General features: G+C 37.2%; 1 protein-coding gene across 3 annotated transcripts in view; it reads left to right on the plus strand.

Moving 5' to 3' along the window:
• LRRC28 (leucine rich repeat containing 28) overlaps positions 1-16401 on the plus strand; it is a 53902-nt gene extending 37501 nt beyond the window's left edge. For 2 of the 3 annotated variants that reach the window (XM_075765114.1, XM_075765115.1), the window contains 4 exons: positions 2819-2921; positions 6443-6618; positions 9198-9357; positions 11851-16401. In XM_075765114.1, the coding sequence (XP_075621229.1) occupies positions 2819-2921; positions 6443-6618; positions 9198-9357; positions 11851-11923 (512 nt within the window). In that variant the 3' untranslated portion in view covers positions 11924-16401. The remainder of the gene's footprint in view (positions 1-2818; positions 2922-6442; positions 6619-9197; positions 9358-11850) is intronic. The other variant, XM_075765116.1, reaches the window with a different exon arrangement.
• Positions 16402-18411: the final 2010 nt, after the last annotated feature.

An 18411-nucleotide genomic window follows, 5' to 3' on the forward strand; every position in this document is an offset into this window, starting at 1 on the left:
TTTTGGTGACTACAAGATACTTGGTTATTTAATGCAAAGAAACTATATCAAAGGAACATTTATAGTTACAGGCTATTTGGCTTTGGGAATTGAATTTTTCCTACTGAGATATTTTGTCTAACATCCAAAAATTTGCTTTAATTACCTAGGAAATGCAGTCAACTCAGAACTTAGAATCTAAACATAGCATAAGATAAAGACAGAGGGAAGAGATGAGATGCAGCATAACTCCTCCTTCAATGCATATGAAAAGAACAGCTTTAGGCCTTTTTTTTGACTTGCCTGATTTTCAGCCCATTTGCATACATCTGTGTAGAAATGAGCAAGATGAGCCTCTTTAAAAAATTTTCTTCCATTCTCTAAATTAATAAGTTAAACAGTAGCACATTCAAGCTACCCCAGCAACCCATAGTTTTCTGCTCTTCTTAGTATAATTGGTTTCTGCAACATGAAGCGATATTCTCTCAGCATTAGGTGTGCCATGCACATGCTATCTGCTTTTAATTTTATTGGCTGATTTTTTTTCGAGCCTTACAATATTTTATGGTGTTATAGTGCCTTAGTATTGCAATATTTTTATTCATTCTAAGATAACAATGTTTTTGTTTCATCTAAAAATATCCCAGAACTTTACTAAACTATTTTCAGCCCTGCAATACTGAGCTAAAATAAATCATCTTTTTTGAGGTGTTAGCACTGAACAATGCTCAGCAGCATCTCACAGCCGTGCCCATCAGTCAGCAGAGGTATTTGTACTTGCTTCTTGGGACAGGACAGTTGATGGATGCAGTGGATAACTCTGCAAACTAGAATGTCTTTGGGACAGGGTCAAAGAAGATTGGGATGGTTGGAAGTGTCCCCTGATGTCCAGTGACTCCGGTTTGAACAAAGCCCAGATTATGGTCCCTGAAACCTCTGAAGACTGCAGTGTAAAGACTTGTATTAAAAGAAAAAAAAAAAAAAAGAAAAACAAACCGAAACCAAACAACAAACCAAGTTTTCTATGTTAACATTTTTATTTCAGAAAATGAATCTATTTGTTTTCTGTTGCTGTCATAACTTGTTCTTTATATCAGAGATTTGATAATGGGACATCCTCTGAATCTCCACAGCGTGAGCTTTTAAGGTTTCTGGTGCTTACAACTGCCACTTAAGTGGGTGACAGCTGAAGATGTTCAGTATACTTTAACATGGCCAAATGTTTGGGGGAATCACTCAAAACATCGTTTGCTTTATCTGCACTAAGTGGTATCCAGAGCTCTTGTGTACAATAAAAATATTCAATAATAAAGAAGGGATTGTATTACCTATTCTCATAGTAGGGAATGATAAGAGATCATTGTTCCAAGTAGAATTTCTGAATATAAATATCATTGAAATAGCTTTAATTTTTATTCTGTTCTTGGCCATAATTACAAAAGGGACAGAAGCTATGTGAATTTCTCTGGGTATCCTTATCTTTACGCCAACCAAGGTAACTGACAGTTGATAAAGATGGGAAATCAGAATTAGTCGATACTAGTATCGTCTTGCAGCGTGGCTGATTCAGCCAAATGCTTGTTTATCTTGCTTAGTTTCTATAACATACTCATAAAAGTTTAAGAAGAGGCATACAGATTTATTTATTTATTTATAATGCAGTTTGTCTGGGTTGCAGCTATCCCCTCCCAGGCCACGAGGCTTTCAAACATTGTTGCTCGGTTTGTGCTCTGTATTAAACACATACGTCTTTTCCTAAGCCAGTATGGCCTTCAATGGCATAGGAGCTACAGATGAAATGGGCCCAGAAGATCTACATGTCAGTTTTCTTGCCAGTTCAAAACTCTTTTAGACTGTTCTTTTTTTGTTCGCTGTTTGGTTTGTCTTTTTAAATGTCTTTGGCAAGTTTTTTACTTCTTTTGATAGCAGACAGTTTTACCACTGACTAGATCTTGCTGATAAGCAAAATTCTTGTTTCCAAGAATTCTTCCTACAAGCCTAAATTTTCCCTTTTAATTTTCCTCCATTTTCCCACTTTAATTTTTTAAACAAAATAAAATTCTTCTCTGCCTATATGCTCCTATCTGGAGGTATGTTAATATACTTATAGTCCGTGAAGGTATTGCTTAAACATGCTGTACTTGCTTCTTTCAACTGCCACCCATGAATATTTTAACAGAAATAATGTAAGCAGCACGCCTTCAGATGTATTGATCTTCTAGCCACATCTTTAGTTGTATAATATTCTGCAGTCTAATGCTTCTATATTTTCTTGTATTCTGTTATCTACTGCATCACACAGACTTGTTTCTGAATGATTACTGGTTGTATTTGGTTATGGCTAATGTAATCATACAAGTATCTCTTCTTTGAGAAAAGAAAGAGTGGGACGGACCACATTCTTGTTTGTCTTTACCACTTTACCAAAGATAGCGAAGCTGTGATTTCAGTGACACGAGGCCAGTTAATGAAAGCAGGTTTGACCTTATGAACTTCAAGTATGCGCTGTCAATTTGAAATCAATTGTTGCTTTGTATTTTCAAACTGACTTTGGAGTTTGTCAATGTTAAAATTTAATTATTTATAATGGGATTTTCAGGGGTACTGAAAAGGGATTTTGTTTTGGTTTAGTAATTTTAAATGCTATTTTCTAAACAACATTTCAGCTCATCCATAATAAAATCATTGGCTGAAATTTTACAACTAAGAAGTACTAATTTATGTTTGCTTATATTGAGTCCGATTAGCTTATTTATAATTAAAGAAAATTGCTTTGCTTATAATTGTCACTGTGTTATCCCTTCTCCCTCTGACTTTTTTTCTTGTTTTCTAAACCCAGATTTAGGTCGTTCTCGGGAGCTACAGTATGTTTATGTGGATAACAATATTCATCTGAAAGGCCTCCCATCTTATCTGTATAATAAAGTCATTGGTTGCAGTGGGTAGGTATGAATTAATTCAGATGTCTTGCATACCTGTTCCTTGCAAAATTTCTCATAAATATCTGCTTGTATGATACAATCAATTTTTTGTGTGTGATTGATTCAGAACTGATGTTACTTTGAGGGGATTACAGCAGCTCCCAGTTCTGTTTTATTTTTGTAACAAATCTTCTGTGTTAATTGCTAACTTTCAGTATTTTAGTATTAAGCTGTAGCAGAAAGTGAGTGCAGTTATTCTGAAGGAATTTTGAATGATAATGTAAGGCCTAAAGCTGAATCCTAGCTGCATTTAAAGGTTGGCAAAAAACGTAGGCTTCACAGAATTTCCAGAACTAAAGAAGGAACAAAGTATTTTTTAAAGCGTCGCAGCTTCTCTCTAGTTCTTAAGTTCTCATATTTCTGTAAATTATGGGCCGTATCTTGGAATGTCACATGTAGCTCCTTCACTCAGTTTACATCCCAGTATCAGTTTCTTGTAGGTCTTGGTGCCTACTAACTTGTTTTAGGAATTATGGATTGACAGGTATATTTTTACATGTGCATGTTAAAAATACCCTAGGCTGTCTCATGTTTGTGGTTGGGATGTGAGAAAAAAGTGGTCTGTCTAGGACACTGGTTTAATTCTTTCTGCACTGACGCTAGCATAAGTTAGAATCAGCACCACTGATGAATGGAGCCTTACTGGTGTAAAACTGATCAGAATAGGATTGTCCCCATTACCGTCTAATTATAAATTTCTGGTATGCTTGCTCTCAGCAAATCTTGCATTAAATATAAATTCCCTTTCTACAGCCTGCACTCTACTGCAAAATGCGAGATGCTGAGTCTTGGCATTTTAAGGTTTTTCTAATATTCCCGTGTCAGCTGGCTGTGTGATATTTAAATACTTGCAGTTGGATTATAATTCTGCTGAACTGAATTCAGCAGCCTCAAGCTTCTACTAATTGTGTTTTTCAGGAAAAATAATTTCTAGTCTTTGTTCTTTCAGAACTTACTGTAAGTAGTAAGACAAGACATTCAATTGACCCTAATGGTAATAGAACTGTATTGATTGTGACCAAACCCACTAGTGATAAGGCAGGAAATGTTCCAACAAGTTTGGTCCAATTGTCTTGCCTATTTCAGGTGATCTTAAACAACCATGTCTTTATTTGTATTTTTTTGACATTTTAAGTCCTTATTTTATACTCGGTCAAAATAATTTTATCTTTGCACTGGCCTTTTGTGAAGATCTTACCAATTCTTTTTGCGGTCATTACATGTACACTGCTGATGAGGCTAGCTGCTAGTATCTCTGATGGAGGGTATTATAAATCTAGTATAGAAGAGACAAAAAAATTTGCAAGTGTTGCGATGAAATTAATTCTTTTAATACTTCTGTGGAATAAAAAATGATGATAATTTTTCTCCTTGATAATGAAGAATTAAAAAATATCTTTAGTAAGCAAAATAATATTTGTATTTCTGTACCAAACAGGTATTTGTCTTGATGTTGTGAAACCATCTTGAAACATTATAGATTATTTTTAAGGAAAACTTTCAACATAAGAGGAGGACTTATATATGTTATTAAGAAACCAAACGTTTTATTTGATAATATGCTGAGTGATGTAAAAATCGTGGAATAATGGTCATGGGAAGAATTTCTGTGTTCTTTCCAAGAAAGCATTAGTAATCGGTGGAAGGGTTTCATGGGTCAGGCAAGAGTTGAAGATCCAGGCTTTAGTGCTCTGTCTGGTCGTCCACTGGAGAATAAAACCTCACATGCTGCTGTTACTAACATAAAGCTAGATTCCTGAAAATAGAATATAAATTGCATTGTGTAAGTAATGAATCTCTGTCTGGGAATCCTGCAGTCAGACTGACTGAAAAAGTCTTTTATGTAAGAGGTGATGATCTCAGCACTCAAAATAAATTTTGATCTTATTTTTTGCAGATTGGATTTCATAGTCTCCAGCTAGTTATCTGTCAGCCTTGTTGAAGGCAGCCAATAGGTGGTCCCAGATTTTTTTTTCCCCAGTTATTTATTCACCAGGGTTGTTCTGCAGCTCCATTTTTCCAGCTAGATAGACCATCCTCTATTCCACTTTTTAACCTCCCTGGATTTTATGTGGGTTTTTTAAATTCTTTGTTCCCGCACCCAGTATTACTCATAGGTTTAGAATCATTCCCTAATCCATCCTCTTGATGGTCTGTTTTTGTTTACTTTTGTTTTTCAGTGTTGTGGTCAAGCATTAAGAGCCTCACCCTTTATGTAGAGTAGACCAAATGGCCCAGGTCTGAACTGCAGAAACTGTAGCGAGCTTCTGGGTATGTCTTCTAGCTAGGCTAGTAAGGAGTTAATAAGCTTGAAAATACATTATAGGTTTATTTGTTGTGATAGCTGACTCATTGGGTATGGATTGCTGGGGAATGGATTGTTGGAATATTGGATCTCTGAATTCCCAATTATATTTTAACCCCATTAATGGTTTGTGGGAAAGTATTAAATATTTAACAAGAGGCTTATTGACTTGCTGTTTGATGCTGCTCTTTTTTGCCTGTTTCTCTGGGCTGTTTTTCCTTTAATCAGAAGAAATGAGATTCTTTGTTATCAGAAGTACTATGAGATTTCTTTCGCATCTGATAAGGTTGAGTGTAGTTACCTCAGTTTTAGGTCCAATATCTGGGAAGGCTGACAAATTTGTGTTTCTGTTCCATTTGTTAGGACTGGCCCTAACAAGTTGCTCTTGGCTTCAAATTTAAGTTGTCATAAACAATTCTGATTCCCCTGTTGACTTTCCTAACCTCTTAGTAGAATTTTCCTATGCGTGTCTCTTTGGTATGATAGCTTGCAACAGGGATCATGTAAAGAGTTATTATTTTTACTACAAGCTAAGTTTCTCTCCTTGAATCCAAATAACCTTCCTTTTCCTTGTGTGATTTGGGAAGGACAAGGCTAGTAGACTTATTTTTCCTACTACAGCTTAGGCTGTTCTTTTTATTTTTTCCTTCACCCACCCCCCCATACCCTCCAAGGGAACTCTGTGGATGGGGAAAAGCATAGTACAGAATCACCCAGTGGTTGTAGCTTGCCTCCCATACTATAGTTGAGAAATCCACTACCATTCTCAACTAGTTGATCCAAGACACACAGGAAGCCAACTGTTAGGTGTGAAACTGCTCCTCTATGTATAACGTTTAGTAATAATGGCATTCAGAGGTTAAAAGAGATTAGCACGTTGGCAAACTAAGGGATGTTTAGTGCACATTGTTCACCTCCTTGGGATTGTGTTCTCATTTCTCCAGCTTTTGAATGCTAGTTGATAAGAGATCCAGATGTCCCATGACTAGCATGTCACAGAAGGTGGGATCTATAGAAAATGTATGTCAACAGGTATTGTACTCTGCAAGGAATCTTTGAAGGGTGCTGCACTGAAGAACAGTATCAGGCATACATTGGGTTGGTCATATGGGCTTCCCCATAAAGTGGCACTTTTTTTTTTTCCTAACCACTTTCTAAATGTCTTGTGTCCTTCTAGCTGTGGCTCTCCAATTCAAGTTTCAGAGGTGAAACTGCTCTCTTTTTCATCGGGCCCGTTAACTGTGTTCCTGCCAGCAGAGGTGAAATCTATAGGGACAGAAACAGATCATGTGCTGCCTTTGCAAGAATTGGCCATGAGGACCCTCTATAACACCTACTACAGGTTTTTAAAAGGTATGAAATTTCTGTATTTTTCAGATTACAGAAAGAGTGAAAGTGCTTTTCTGGCAGTGATAGGAACATTTCAAATAGCTCTTCAAAGAGCTGGGCAAGGAATAATATTTTAAAAAATTTATTTAATCAAATTGTGTTTGAAATGCTGTATTAGAACAAAAATGTCTGATACAAAAAACCCAGAGATCCAAAGACTATTTCTAAGGTCGAGTGGTGCTTACAAATGGTTTCTTTCTTGAGGACTGTATAAAGAAGGATGGTTTTTTGCAGGAGAAACTTTAATGGAAATAGGAGATGAGAAATACAGTTCCTGAGGCAAGATTAGATGCATCAGCCAACAATGCAACTTCTTGCCAGGCAGCACAGTCCTAAACTGGCAGACTTGTTATACATAAGGCAAAAGAAATGCTAGTAGCCCTTGGCCATTTCAGTATGGCATGACAGCTGAGCTGTTTTAGTTCTGCCCCAATTCAGACTCTTTGCTGTAAAGTGGCCCTTGGCTCATCTGGTTATGCATCATGCAGTCACATGAGTTAGCAATATCTGATGATAACCTGCAAATTCAGATTTAGATGTACTATGAATCTCCCCTGTTCATCGCCTTTGGAGGTGAAACTAGAAAGCAGAAAGGCAGGGAGTCACAATGGGAAGGTTAGAGGGTTATGGTAAAGGGTCACTTGTATCATGGCCACAGGAGGAAATCATAACTGCTGAACTACTGTTTTGCCAGGAAAGTGTACGAGAAGGTCTGCAGCAAATACACTGACGGGAAGAAGCTCCATGAGTGGGATAAACACAGAAGTCTGTGTTCATAGGAAACCGTTTTGTGGAGAATGGATTTAGTGACACAGAGAACATACTAATTGACCAGTTTGCATTTTTCTATTTTTGATATTTCTGCATATGAGGGAAGAGGGGAGGTATTTATTTGTTTACTATCAGGATATCAGCTGTACCAAAATTACACAACGATGGATGCTGTTTCATTTTGATTTGCAAAATTCTAGTCTTTGAAAAGGAGTTTGAGAATGTCAGATACAAGATCTTTTAAATCTGTCACTGCTTTTCTCACCCAGTTGTGACTTGCACGTTAATTTCTGGAATATGACTGGGTGAATGTGGTTCCTGAAGATGCTGGTGAAATTTGGTTTGGGAATAGCAAGATAGCATTGCAAAATCAGTTTAAGAAATGGTTTGTAGATGGTCTCTACAAGGCTGTGAGGATTATATGTGGTTGCAGCCAAGGTGCAGAATGTTAAAAAAAAAAAAAAAAGTTTCGCTATCTTTTTCATTACTTGCCTACTTCTAGTTTGCTATACTGTACTGTGTAGTCTTTTTATATATTTAGATACACACATATATATCTTATTCTGAGTGACCTTATTAAAGACTATGCACATTGCCACTGGTGACACCCACATTTCTATGAGGCAGGAGTAATGCATAGTTCAGACAGGTGTAAGATAATGGTGTGTTGGGGAAGCAGGTGGCACATATGATTAAAATAGCAGATTTGATCTATCACTGCCTAAATTTGTAGTTTCAAGGGTGCTGTTAAATATTTGGCTGCTGCTAGGTAAGTATGACAGAAGCAACTCGGCTACTTTTCCTCAGTCTTTGCTCAGCTACAGAATGTGACCTTTTCTTTCTGACGCAAATGTACTATTCGTCATGCTTGTCGTCTCAATTAAGGCTGTCGTGGTACATTGTGTTTGGGGTTAAACCTTACAGTGTTTGAAAGCTGAAACTAGTGTGATATCGCAAAACTGATTTATCAGGTACTGCATCTTGTCTTGATTACTCAGCACCTAAACTCATTCACCTGTCTTGGCTGTCTCTCATTTTCTAGATGGAGATTAGCATGCTGGTTTTAATTTATAAAACACTAAGTGGCATGGGCCAAGCCTGAGAAAATGATTGCTCTTTCCTATGAAATGACTCTGGAGTCCTTTTTGGTGAAAATGATGGCATCTTGTAAACTGTGGGGGCACACTTAAGAGATTATGAATGTATTGATCTTTTTAGAGTGGTCTCTTGGGTTGGACCTGTGAGAATTATGCTGAGCTGGACTGTATTTCAAGTTATTCTAAATATTTCAGATCCCTTTTTGCTGATGGTGGAGTTTGGGCTTTTCAGTGAGCTTAGCTATCCTGCTGGATTGGTTGCTGAAATATTTTAGTAAAATATTGCTGATGTCCTTTTCAGATTTTTGTATTATTATTAATTACTGAACACCTGTCTAGATCATCTTTGTGTCTAAAAATGCTTTATGATATATTACTGGGTTTTATTATTTGCTTGAGCTATAATATTTTCATCTGGGTATTTGGGCCCAGTTAATTTTATACCCACAAATGCTAAACTTACATATTTAACTAACTTTTTGAGCTTATACATGGAAAGCACCATGTGCTTCACCCTAATTGTGGTAATTTGTCTTACCTTGCTGTTCTTTTGACAAAGTCTTAAGAATGTGAGACAGCTCATTTTCTGAATTGTTCATGGATCATGCTTGTTGCGTTTTACTTTATCATGCAATTGTTTTGTTACAAGCCTTTTTTGCTTCTTTTCTTCTCTAGATTTGAACTTTCTGACTCCAATCTCACTACCCAAAAGCCTCTTGGAATTGCTACATTGTCCCTTGGGACACTGCCACCGCTGCAGCCAGCCTATGTTTACCATTGTCTACCCAAAGCTCTTTCCCTTGAGGGAAACTCCAATGGCAGGATTGCATCAAGGGTAATTATACAGGAAATTACACTGGGATTTCATTTAGGAAGAAAAACACCTTATGGAACAAAGCATAGTCTGAAGTTCTTGGGGGTTTTGTTTGTTTGTTTTTTTTAACTTAGCAACCTTTCAGATCTAAAGCCCCTGTCCTATGACTGCACATAAAAGCTGTCAAATCTTTATTTACAAGATGACCAGCATACTGCTGTAGAATGTTTAACAAGAGCTATCACACTTGCCTGTTTCAGACTGCTGTAAGATAGTGAAGGGTTTTGATCCGATAGGATTGATATGTTTGTGGTAGTGCGGCACTTGCATGGCGCATCTGTGCCTCGGGAAGGAAGTACTACCTAAGACCAATACTTCCTCTGATGGTCTCAACCTCGACTTCAGGAGAATGTCACCACCAAATAAAAGTGCTGTAGAATTAAAGGCAGAAAAAACCGTCTAAAGCCAGAGCTTAATTAAAATGTTCTGCAGTAAAATACTCTTGTTTTTCTTTCCATACTAATTAACTTGAGATAGGATTGGAAACGTTCTGCATTGTAACATACATTTTATAGCAATACATCTTTTTTAAAAACATTTCAGTTTTTATAGCTGTAGCAGTTGTGAGTGTGTCTGCAGGATCCCCAAGTCAAGCAGACAAGCCTACACAGACTTCCTGACTTGCTGGACAATACAGTCATAGAAAGGACTCAAAACTGGGATATGGTTCAGGGAATATTGCCCTCCTGTAGATAAAGATTTATAATTGGTGATTCAGGTACATGGTACCTATTTTCCACAGCTGTATCACAGGTTATTTTGCTGTGAGTTTGTCACGTAATAGGTATCTGATTTGCAAGCAATTCAACTTTATGAAATGAAAACAACTTAGGTATGCTAAATCCGGACAGCAGCCAAAAGGCTGCATAAATCCTATTTTAGAAAAGTCATCTTTCTTCAAAAGATCTGATTGTAGCGATTGCATACTTCAACTGCCATTCTGTTACACTTCAGTCGTATGTTGAAATTCAATGGATTTCATGTTGAGTAAAATAAATTGCTTCCACATTATAGTCATTATATTCAGGGTGGCATAAGATCTTATTATCCTACTATAAAGAATTTCTTTCAAGCATTGAGCTCCATTAGAATTGTATCATTTTCTAAGTGATGGAAAACTGCTTGCTGGTCACTAAATCCTTATATTTGAAATAATCCAACAACAGGAGACTTTGAACTAGAGTAGAGCACCCTACTTTCTAATTAATTGTTATGCATTGCTCATTATAGAACTTAAAGTTATGAGATGATAGACATATCAGTAAACATGTTTAAGAATTATTAAAGTTACGACTCAACAAAACCATACTTTAAGGCAATTTTGGAAGAACAATATATTAACATTCTAAAAGATATTAATTGAAAATATTTATTTCTGCATGGTTTTCACTTGTTTAAAAAATGGTTATCATTCCTTCCTTAGACAAGAATGTACTGTGTTCTGCAAAATGCCATGATGAATACAGTCTTAAGTAGCTGACATTTGATGCAAATCCACAGAAAATGAGATCTAAACAGGGTAGCCTGTCATCTTTATCTCTGTAGCTTGTGCACTTCACATGGTAAGATTATGTGGAATTGTAGAGGTGTGATAGCTGGTTTAGAAAGACGTGAAGGACAGGGTTTCTGTTCTAAAGAGCTTACAGTGACCATGAAAACACACAGAGTAAGGATCCTGAATGTTTGAACAGCGCTGATTAGTACATGCCACATCCATGCCAGTAACTTCTGTCTGGATTTCCCTATCACATTCTGTATCCTCTTATAGGAAAGGATAGTTAAGTGCTGAACTGGATTTCTGTATCTGAAAAAGCACAGATGACATGAGCATTGGGTAAAGTGTGATTTCTGGGTTAGCAAAAAACATCTTAACACTTTTAAAGCAGATATCTAGGTCCCTGCCAGGATGGGGGCAGGAGGAGGGTCACAGTGTGGCTAGTGTCGTGCTTTCATGTTGCCACCCCTGCTGTAGTACCTAGCACAATGCAACAGCACTGCCTGCCGATTGTCCTTTCTGAAGTTCAGGGCCCAGTTTGTTCACTCGGCTGAACCAGAGGATGACACTGGACTTTAGTTATTTCATGCCTACAAGCAGTAATTGAAGAAACACACGAGCAAAGCTGAAGCAAAAATTACCCAGCTATTTTCCTTTTAGCTGTAAAACCTACTGGCTATAACACTCAGCCACACCCTCTGCAGAAAGAAAAACCACATGCTGCTTCTTTAAACTGAATACATGAGAACCCAGGAAGGTTTTTGAGAACCCCTGTAGTGTTTCCCTGCCTTTGTATCAGGCACTCATATAGAGCAAATGAACCTTCTTTTTCTGAAGTGTTGAGATCAGCTAATCCTGTATTTTACAAATCACCATATTGTCTGCTGTGGAATGGGGCCAGGAGCTTTAATCTTTACTGACAACTGTTCCCCCACCTCTTTTTTTCTTTTTTTTTCTAGGAGGACAACTGTTAGTTTTGTGGCATACTGCTGCTCCACCCAGTGTCTGCAGACTTTTGACCTACTGAGTTGATAAACATTTAAAACTACTCAGGAGAGCTGCCAGTTTAAAGCTGCATTAGACGTCGTATCCCATTGGTACTCGAACACTGTGTGTGTGCACTTGTGCCAAAGCAGCAGAAGTGCCCAGTCGGGAACACTAAGAGGCACTTAAATCCTGCCCTATCAAATTTGGATGAACTGCAGAAACTTTTCGGAAGTGTAAATACCAAGCTTTTAAAAGTATTAACTTCTGTCTCCTCCAAGGCAGCATACAAACCAAACAAATTCACAAGCTCTGACTTAAGGATTTCCAGTATTTTTCAAATGTGGCTGTCTTCAGGTTGACCCATTGCATCATTTGAGGCAGTTTTCATTCTTCTAACAGGCCCGGGGGGGTGGGGGGAGGAAAGGTCCAGTTATGATAAACCAGTTTTCACTTACTCCCCCTGCTCATCCTTGTCACCCCTACAGATGGATTCAGGTGTATAAATCTAAGCCTACCAAAACCTTTGAAGGATCCCAGTGACTTTCCCATAGAATTTAGCTTCATTTACTCCCTCTCATAATGTTTTTTCCTGGCAGAGTTATCCCAGTTGTATACCAGCTCTTTGATAGTTAACTGTGCTATTTAAATCCACGTATTAAAAGCAGATCTTTCTTTCTGGTATCATTAGAAGCCACACTGATTTAATTGGAGTAACTAGGTCGCGTCTGGAGACTAAAGATCCTGTTTCAGTAAGGAAGGCCGGTACTGATGTCTACAGCGAGTGGTCTTGCTCCAGCATGTTTGAGGGTGTGTTTTCTTTATTCTCCTTGCTCAAGTTTTTTATTTTTAAAATCACTCCCCCCTTTTCCTTCTTTGAGTTCTTCAGGAAGAAGATGACATTAAGTACAAATTTCACTTGAAAAAACCCTAGTAATATGATAGTAAATATTTATCTGTATTTATTGTATTTTTACAATTGCAGACTGTAGATCTGCAAAGAGTTGGTCTTCATCTTTTTCTAGATTCAGCAGTTGGCTGATTTGTGAAAGTGTGTCAGTGGAGTGTGTTAACCTCAGAGAAGGCTGGAAATCTCGGGGGGGAGGTATGTGTATCTCCATGCATAGGTATATATGTATACATACGAATCGTTACAGAAGGGCTGTAACATTTGTTTTTGTTTATTAATGGCAGATTTAGGGCAAATTTCCACTCACCGTTGTATTTGTGGGAATCCTTTTTTTTCTTTTTTTGTTAGATCTTGTTCATTTTAAATAAAGGACAAAGGATGGAAAAAAGGCCCAAAATGTCTGCATGACTTAAAATTTTAATTTTACACTGAAACAGTGTACACAAAATTAGCCCCTCTTGATTTGTTTTGGAAAATATATATATATTAATACAATGTCTTTTGGGGTTTTTACTTTCTATTTCTTAGGTATAAGCTACTTGTTGATTTAGCACAGTGTGCTACTCTGTGCAGTAGGTAGTTACAAGCTGAAATAGATATGAATGAAACAGTTTGTTATAAAAATGGCAAGATAAAGAGACTTACTTGGTAGTATATTAGCATATGTTGTGGTGAGGTGTGCATACTTTGAAGGGAGGAGGCATTAAAATATTTTCCTTTTGCCAAAGAAGCATTTGTTCCCGCTGCAGGCTTCCTGGCATCCCTTCAATAAATAGAGTATCTTAAGAGCTTAAGAGAGTACCAAAAAGGCAGTTTTTGAGGGTAGAATTTTTAGGTTGTGCATGTTATTTGTAAAAGCTTTGCTGGTTTTATTGGGTTGGTTTTAGAGAGTTGAATTAGCATTAAGAAATGTAGAACTTAATCCTTCAGGAATGCAAGTATCATCTACTGTTTAAGAATTGTGAAACTTTCTAAAATAAATCCCATTTATTAAATCTGCTTTGCAGTAGGGGAAAGAGCCATGTCCAAGCAGACTTTGTACCATTGGATTTCTGACTCTGTCATTTCACTAATTTGTTTCAATGTTGGTATCCCCAACAGGCCTTCCCACCCAGCGGGGTTTAATGCTGAAGCAGCAAAATGAATCTTCAGCTTTTTTCTTTTTCTTCAGTACTACACAGTTGAGATGTAGATTGCTAGTGTACGATTACGCTGACATCAGAAATGTGCAAGTGTAGTACAGAATCCATTTTTTAATGGATAAGAAATATTACAAGTAATATTTGAAATATTAATTTTTGAGACAATACTCTGATCAGGAATTTTCAGTATTATTTTTAGTGGTGGCTTCCTCTGTCTTGGAAGGAGATGTTTTGTTGGAAGTTTTTGTCCTCTTTTTATAGCAACTTACAGATCTTAAAACACAGTTTATTTCTGAATTGAATCTGTAAAAGTTATTTTTGGAGTTAAATCTTTTGATCAGCTAAAATGCATAGACATTTGTTTTATTAGGAGTCAGACGGTAAGAGTGGAGCTTGATTTTTTTGGTATTATTGTTTATTTTTTATCTTTTTTCTTCTTCCCATAATCTAATTTTTTGAGTTCATATCAGTCTCTTCATTATTGTCTACAAGTGCAGTTCAGGAGAAATTTAGTGTGTTCTATAAGCAGGATGAATCTTAACTAACATTTCAATAGATGATATTTCAAGACTGGAATGTTCAATGAATAAATGACTTAAATATGCAATTGAAGCTGAAATGTCATACCCTATTTTTATAAAACAAGGAAGAGGAAAACCAATATATAGACTGAAAATGCAGCTTAAATTCATGTTTTTCTGGGTGTGGGTTTTTTTTTTATACGAACAGTATTTGTATTCATCTGTATCTTCGGGTGATACTGTTCTAGATTAAAATAACTCCATTCTTGCTTGTCCAAATTTTTCTAAAGTTGGTCTACTGTAAGAGTATTTCATAACTAGCTAACATGAGAGCCAGCTATGCAAGTTGCAGAGGGGAGAGAGACCTTGTTGCTGATTGATCTATGCATTACTTGTTTTTCAATATGAGGTGTCACAATACTTGGACTTCTCTTTAATGCATATATTTCTAGGTAGTTTTTGATTGTTTGCTCGTTTGTCAGGTTAGTTCACATTGAGATAAATTTTTCATTGTAGTGCAAAAAAGTCTGGTTCCAGCAGTTAAAAAAAAATCACCACTTTTAAAGAGTTTTTTTGCTTATAAAAATAGATCTTAACTCTAAACTTAAGGTGGGAGCAGAAGTTGTTTCTGATTTTATTTTTTTTTTCTAGGCAGTATAAAGAGAGACGTGCAGGAGATAAATGAGAGAAAATAAGTCTTTAACTCATTGATACTGCTATAATTTTTTTCTGAGTAAAGATTAACCCCTAATGCAATTAGGGAGCACGGCATCATTTTTGTATGTTATGGTAACAGGCACCATGTTAATAAAATTGGGACCCTACTACTTACAGAGACAACTTTTTGTTCTGCCACAAAGGAAAGAGGAGGATCTCTGGCTTTGTTTAAAAATACTACTTGAGCAGTTTTACTGTGGACATTTACATTTGGAGCACTCTTCTTGGGAACCTTCCTGTTACTCCCCTGGAGGATCAGAAATACAAATAGCTTTTCCTGTGCGAAGAACAAGGTCTAATATCAAGTGCATATTTTTCTGTTTTGGCCTGATGCTTCTCTTGGGCTCTTACTGATGTTCATTACAAACCTTCTATTTACTTCGTTGCGGTGAGGTTAAGATCTTAGACTGAGCAGAGTGGAGCTGTTTATTGCCAAGTTGGCTTCAATTCTTATATATCGAATTCTGCTGAATCCCTTTTTCTGGCATGAAGGGAGGACGAGACTGTTGTAACACCCGTGTGGTAACAGCGTGTCAGGTTCTACTGGCATCACAGCCAAGTTGAAGACTGGAGAGTGACAAACCTTTCACTAGAGAGGATGACTTTTTTTTTTTTTTTTGAAGGCTACTGCGGCCCCATCAGAGTACTGCTGATAACAGAAGAACTTTTGCCTTTATATCAGTGGAGGATGGATCAAGTTTTAATTGATAAGAGAAGAATGTGTTTTACCATCTTTGTATTTCTTGCAAAAACTGGGACAATGACACTGAAATCCATGCCTGCTGCTAGGCAGCCTGTCTATCTGCAGCTCAACTTAGATAATTCCAAGATGTAACTATCTTTGCCTCTTACTTCCCTCTGAATACTACTCATGTTGTTGCAAAATGTTATAGTTAACTTGTGATGGAAGAGGCGGAGTAAATTGAATCCAGAGTTTTTATTACTTTTTGTATTACAGACCTATTTTGTAAGAGACCAAAGGTCTGTGGAAAGAAATGGCAAGGTTCACGTGAAGTCTTCGTTGCTTTTGCTTTCATGTGCCCTTCTTTGGATTACAATTTGAACTTGGATTGCAACTGAGGTTGTTTTGTGTCTGTTGAAAGCATATGTGTATTGCTTTTTTGCTCTGTATTAACCAAATGTCACTTAGTGTGAAGGTGAGCTTGCTAGATGTTTTATTTATAGTGGTGCAATTTGTTGTATGTGCTTGTTAATAAACTATATTTTTGGATAGAATTACAGTCCATTCAAGTTAACTGAATTCTTGCCTCTGGGGCTATTAAGCTATGTTAGGATGTAGCATTTAATTTACATTTCCATTCATTTGCATAGTAATTAGCTAATAAGTCTCTTGTCCAAGGCTGAAGAGGTGGGGCGAAGACACGTAAAACTCTATCAAGCCCAAAACACCACTTCAATTCACGTAATCCCTTTGTCTCAGACAATGTAGTTCACCAGATCTTGCATAACAGGAACAAAACCCATATGGAAACATTACTTTTAGACCCTTCTATGGATTGATCAAAAGAAAAAGAACTTTCAATAGGGCTGTATTAAGCGCCACCCTGATAGTCCATAGATGTGGCTGTGATTCATTTATTATTTACTGAGCAGCATTCAGCAGCTTTTTTCCCCTCACCTAAACAGATACCGTAGGAACAAGGTTGCCAAAAGTAAGTAGAAATTAAGCATTTATTTCTCCACTTATTTCACTCCTTGCTGTGCAGCATTTTGCTTCAGTCAAAGCTGTATCTGCTCTGATGAGTTCTTGGAGTTGGATGCTGTTTGAATTATTGTACATGTATTGGGTGAATACTAGCATATCCGTTCTTAATCGAGACCTGTGTTGATGAAGGTGACTCTGAACATCAGTTACAATGGATGCCTTGAAGGGTTTAGATACTGTTCAGACTTCCCTGATGCTTGTTTGCTAGTAAGTTTAGAGTGACTTGCCTTTTTAGTATTTTACAAATGACAACATAAATTTTTGTACCCTTGCATTGTAGGTAACCTCTGTTTGCGCGGCAGCAGGAGGAGGGTGCAAGTCCCTTAATACGTGAGATGAGGGGGGAGAACAACCCTTAACCTATAACTTTTACCAACCACTGCTGTGTCTCTTATGAATTAGAAAGAAACAAATGGGAGAGCTTAACATCCTTTTCCTTTGCAATTAAAAGTACTTGGCATAAATGCAAGCTAAGTGGAAACTTCAGTGGCTGAATAATGCTATTGTATGCAGGAAATGAGAGGAGCCGAGATCTCACTTGTAAAGGCACTGGATGTTTTGTGACTTCTAAGCCAAGATTTAGGGCTGTTCTATGTGGTGACATTTTGGGAACTTGAGAGCTGAATTGAACAACTGCATCTGCATCCCCCAACTTCAGTGATCACTTAATATTACAGTAGAGCGCTCTCTATTCTGCACTGAGGAATCCTACCAGTATTCCCTGTATCTGGCTCAGGAACCTGGGAGTAGCCACTTACAACTATCAGATTTGGGTCTGCTACTTCAGTGAGAAAGAGAGCAAGAGTTGACCGAATGCTTTCGTTATCTTTTGATGTTTTAAATAATAAAACCCTCATAGCATGCTTTTTCAGCACCTATTATGCTCTTCAGACATCTCCTGCTCCCAGGCAAAAGATCTTGATGCATCTGTGAGAGATCCTGAGTCTCAAGAATGAAAGCAGTTCTGTTGTTGGAGGTGCTGAAGTAATCTGACTTTCTGATGATGCCTTCCAAGTGGCAATCAAGGGCTAATTTCTCAAGTATCCTGATGCTCTTTTGTATGTTCATGAGGAATGTAAATATTGACTGGCTCTTTCTGTCAAAGAAAGCTGTCAGTCATGGATGGCTGTTCTGTTGCTAAATACAGCTACAACCGAGGTACAGGACCAGTGCCTTGAAGGTGTTCTGCTGTCATTTTCTGTGAACCTCATGAAGTTACAAGGTTTAATTTTATTATTTTTTCCTTCAGATCAATTGAGAAAGCTTTCTTATAAAGTAAAATGCAATACAGAGTTTGTTTATTGATTGGCACTATGAATGTTCTCTTAAGTGCACTTTTATAACAGCAAATCAAGCTATTGTGGTAAGACAGCAAAAAATGCGTTGTTAAATTCCACTTTAGTGCAGGTAAGGTCCACTGGAAGACTAACATTTTGTTTAAGAACAAGAAACAGCTAGGGCACGTAATCCATGATAACATGGAGATACAGTCTGAAGACACGGGTGACATTGTCTAGATC

This window comes from Balearica regulorum, chromosome 12, assembly GCF_011004875.1.
Source record: "Balearica regulorum gibbericeps isolate bBalReg1 chromosome 12, bBalReg1.pri, whole genome shotgun sequence".
NCBI classification, from domain to species: Eukaryota; Metazoa; Chordata; class Aves; order Gruiformes; family Gruidae; genus Balearica; species Balearica regulorum.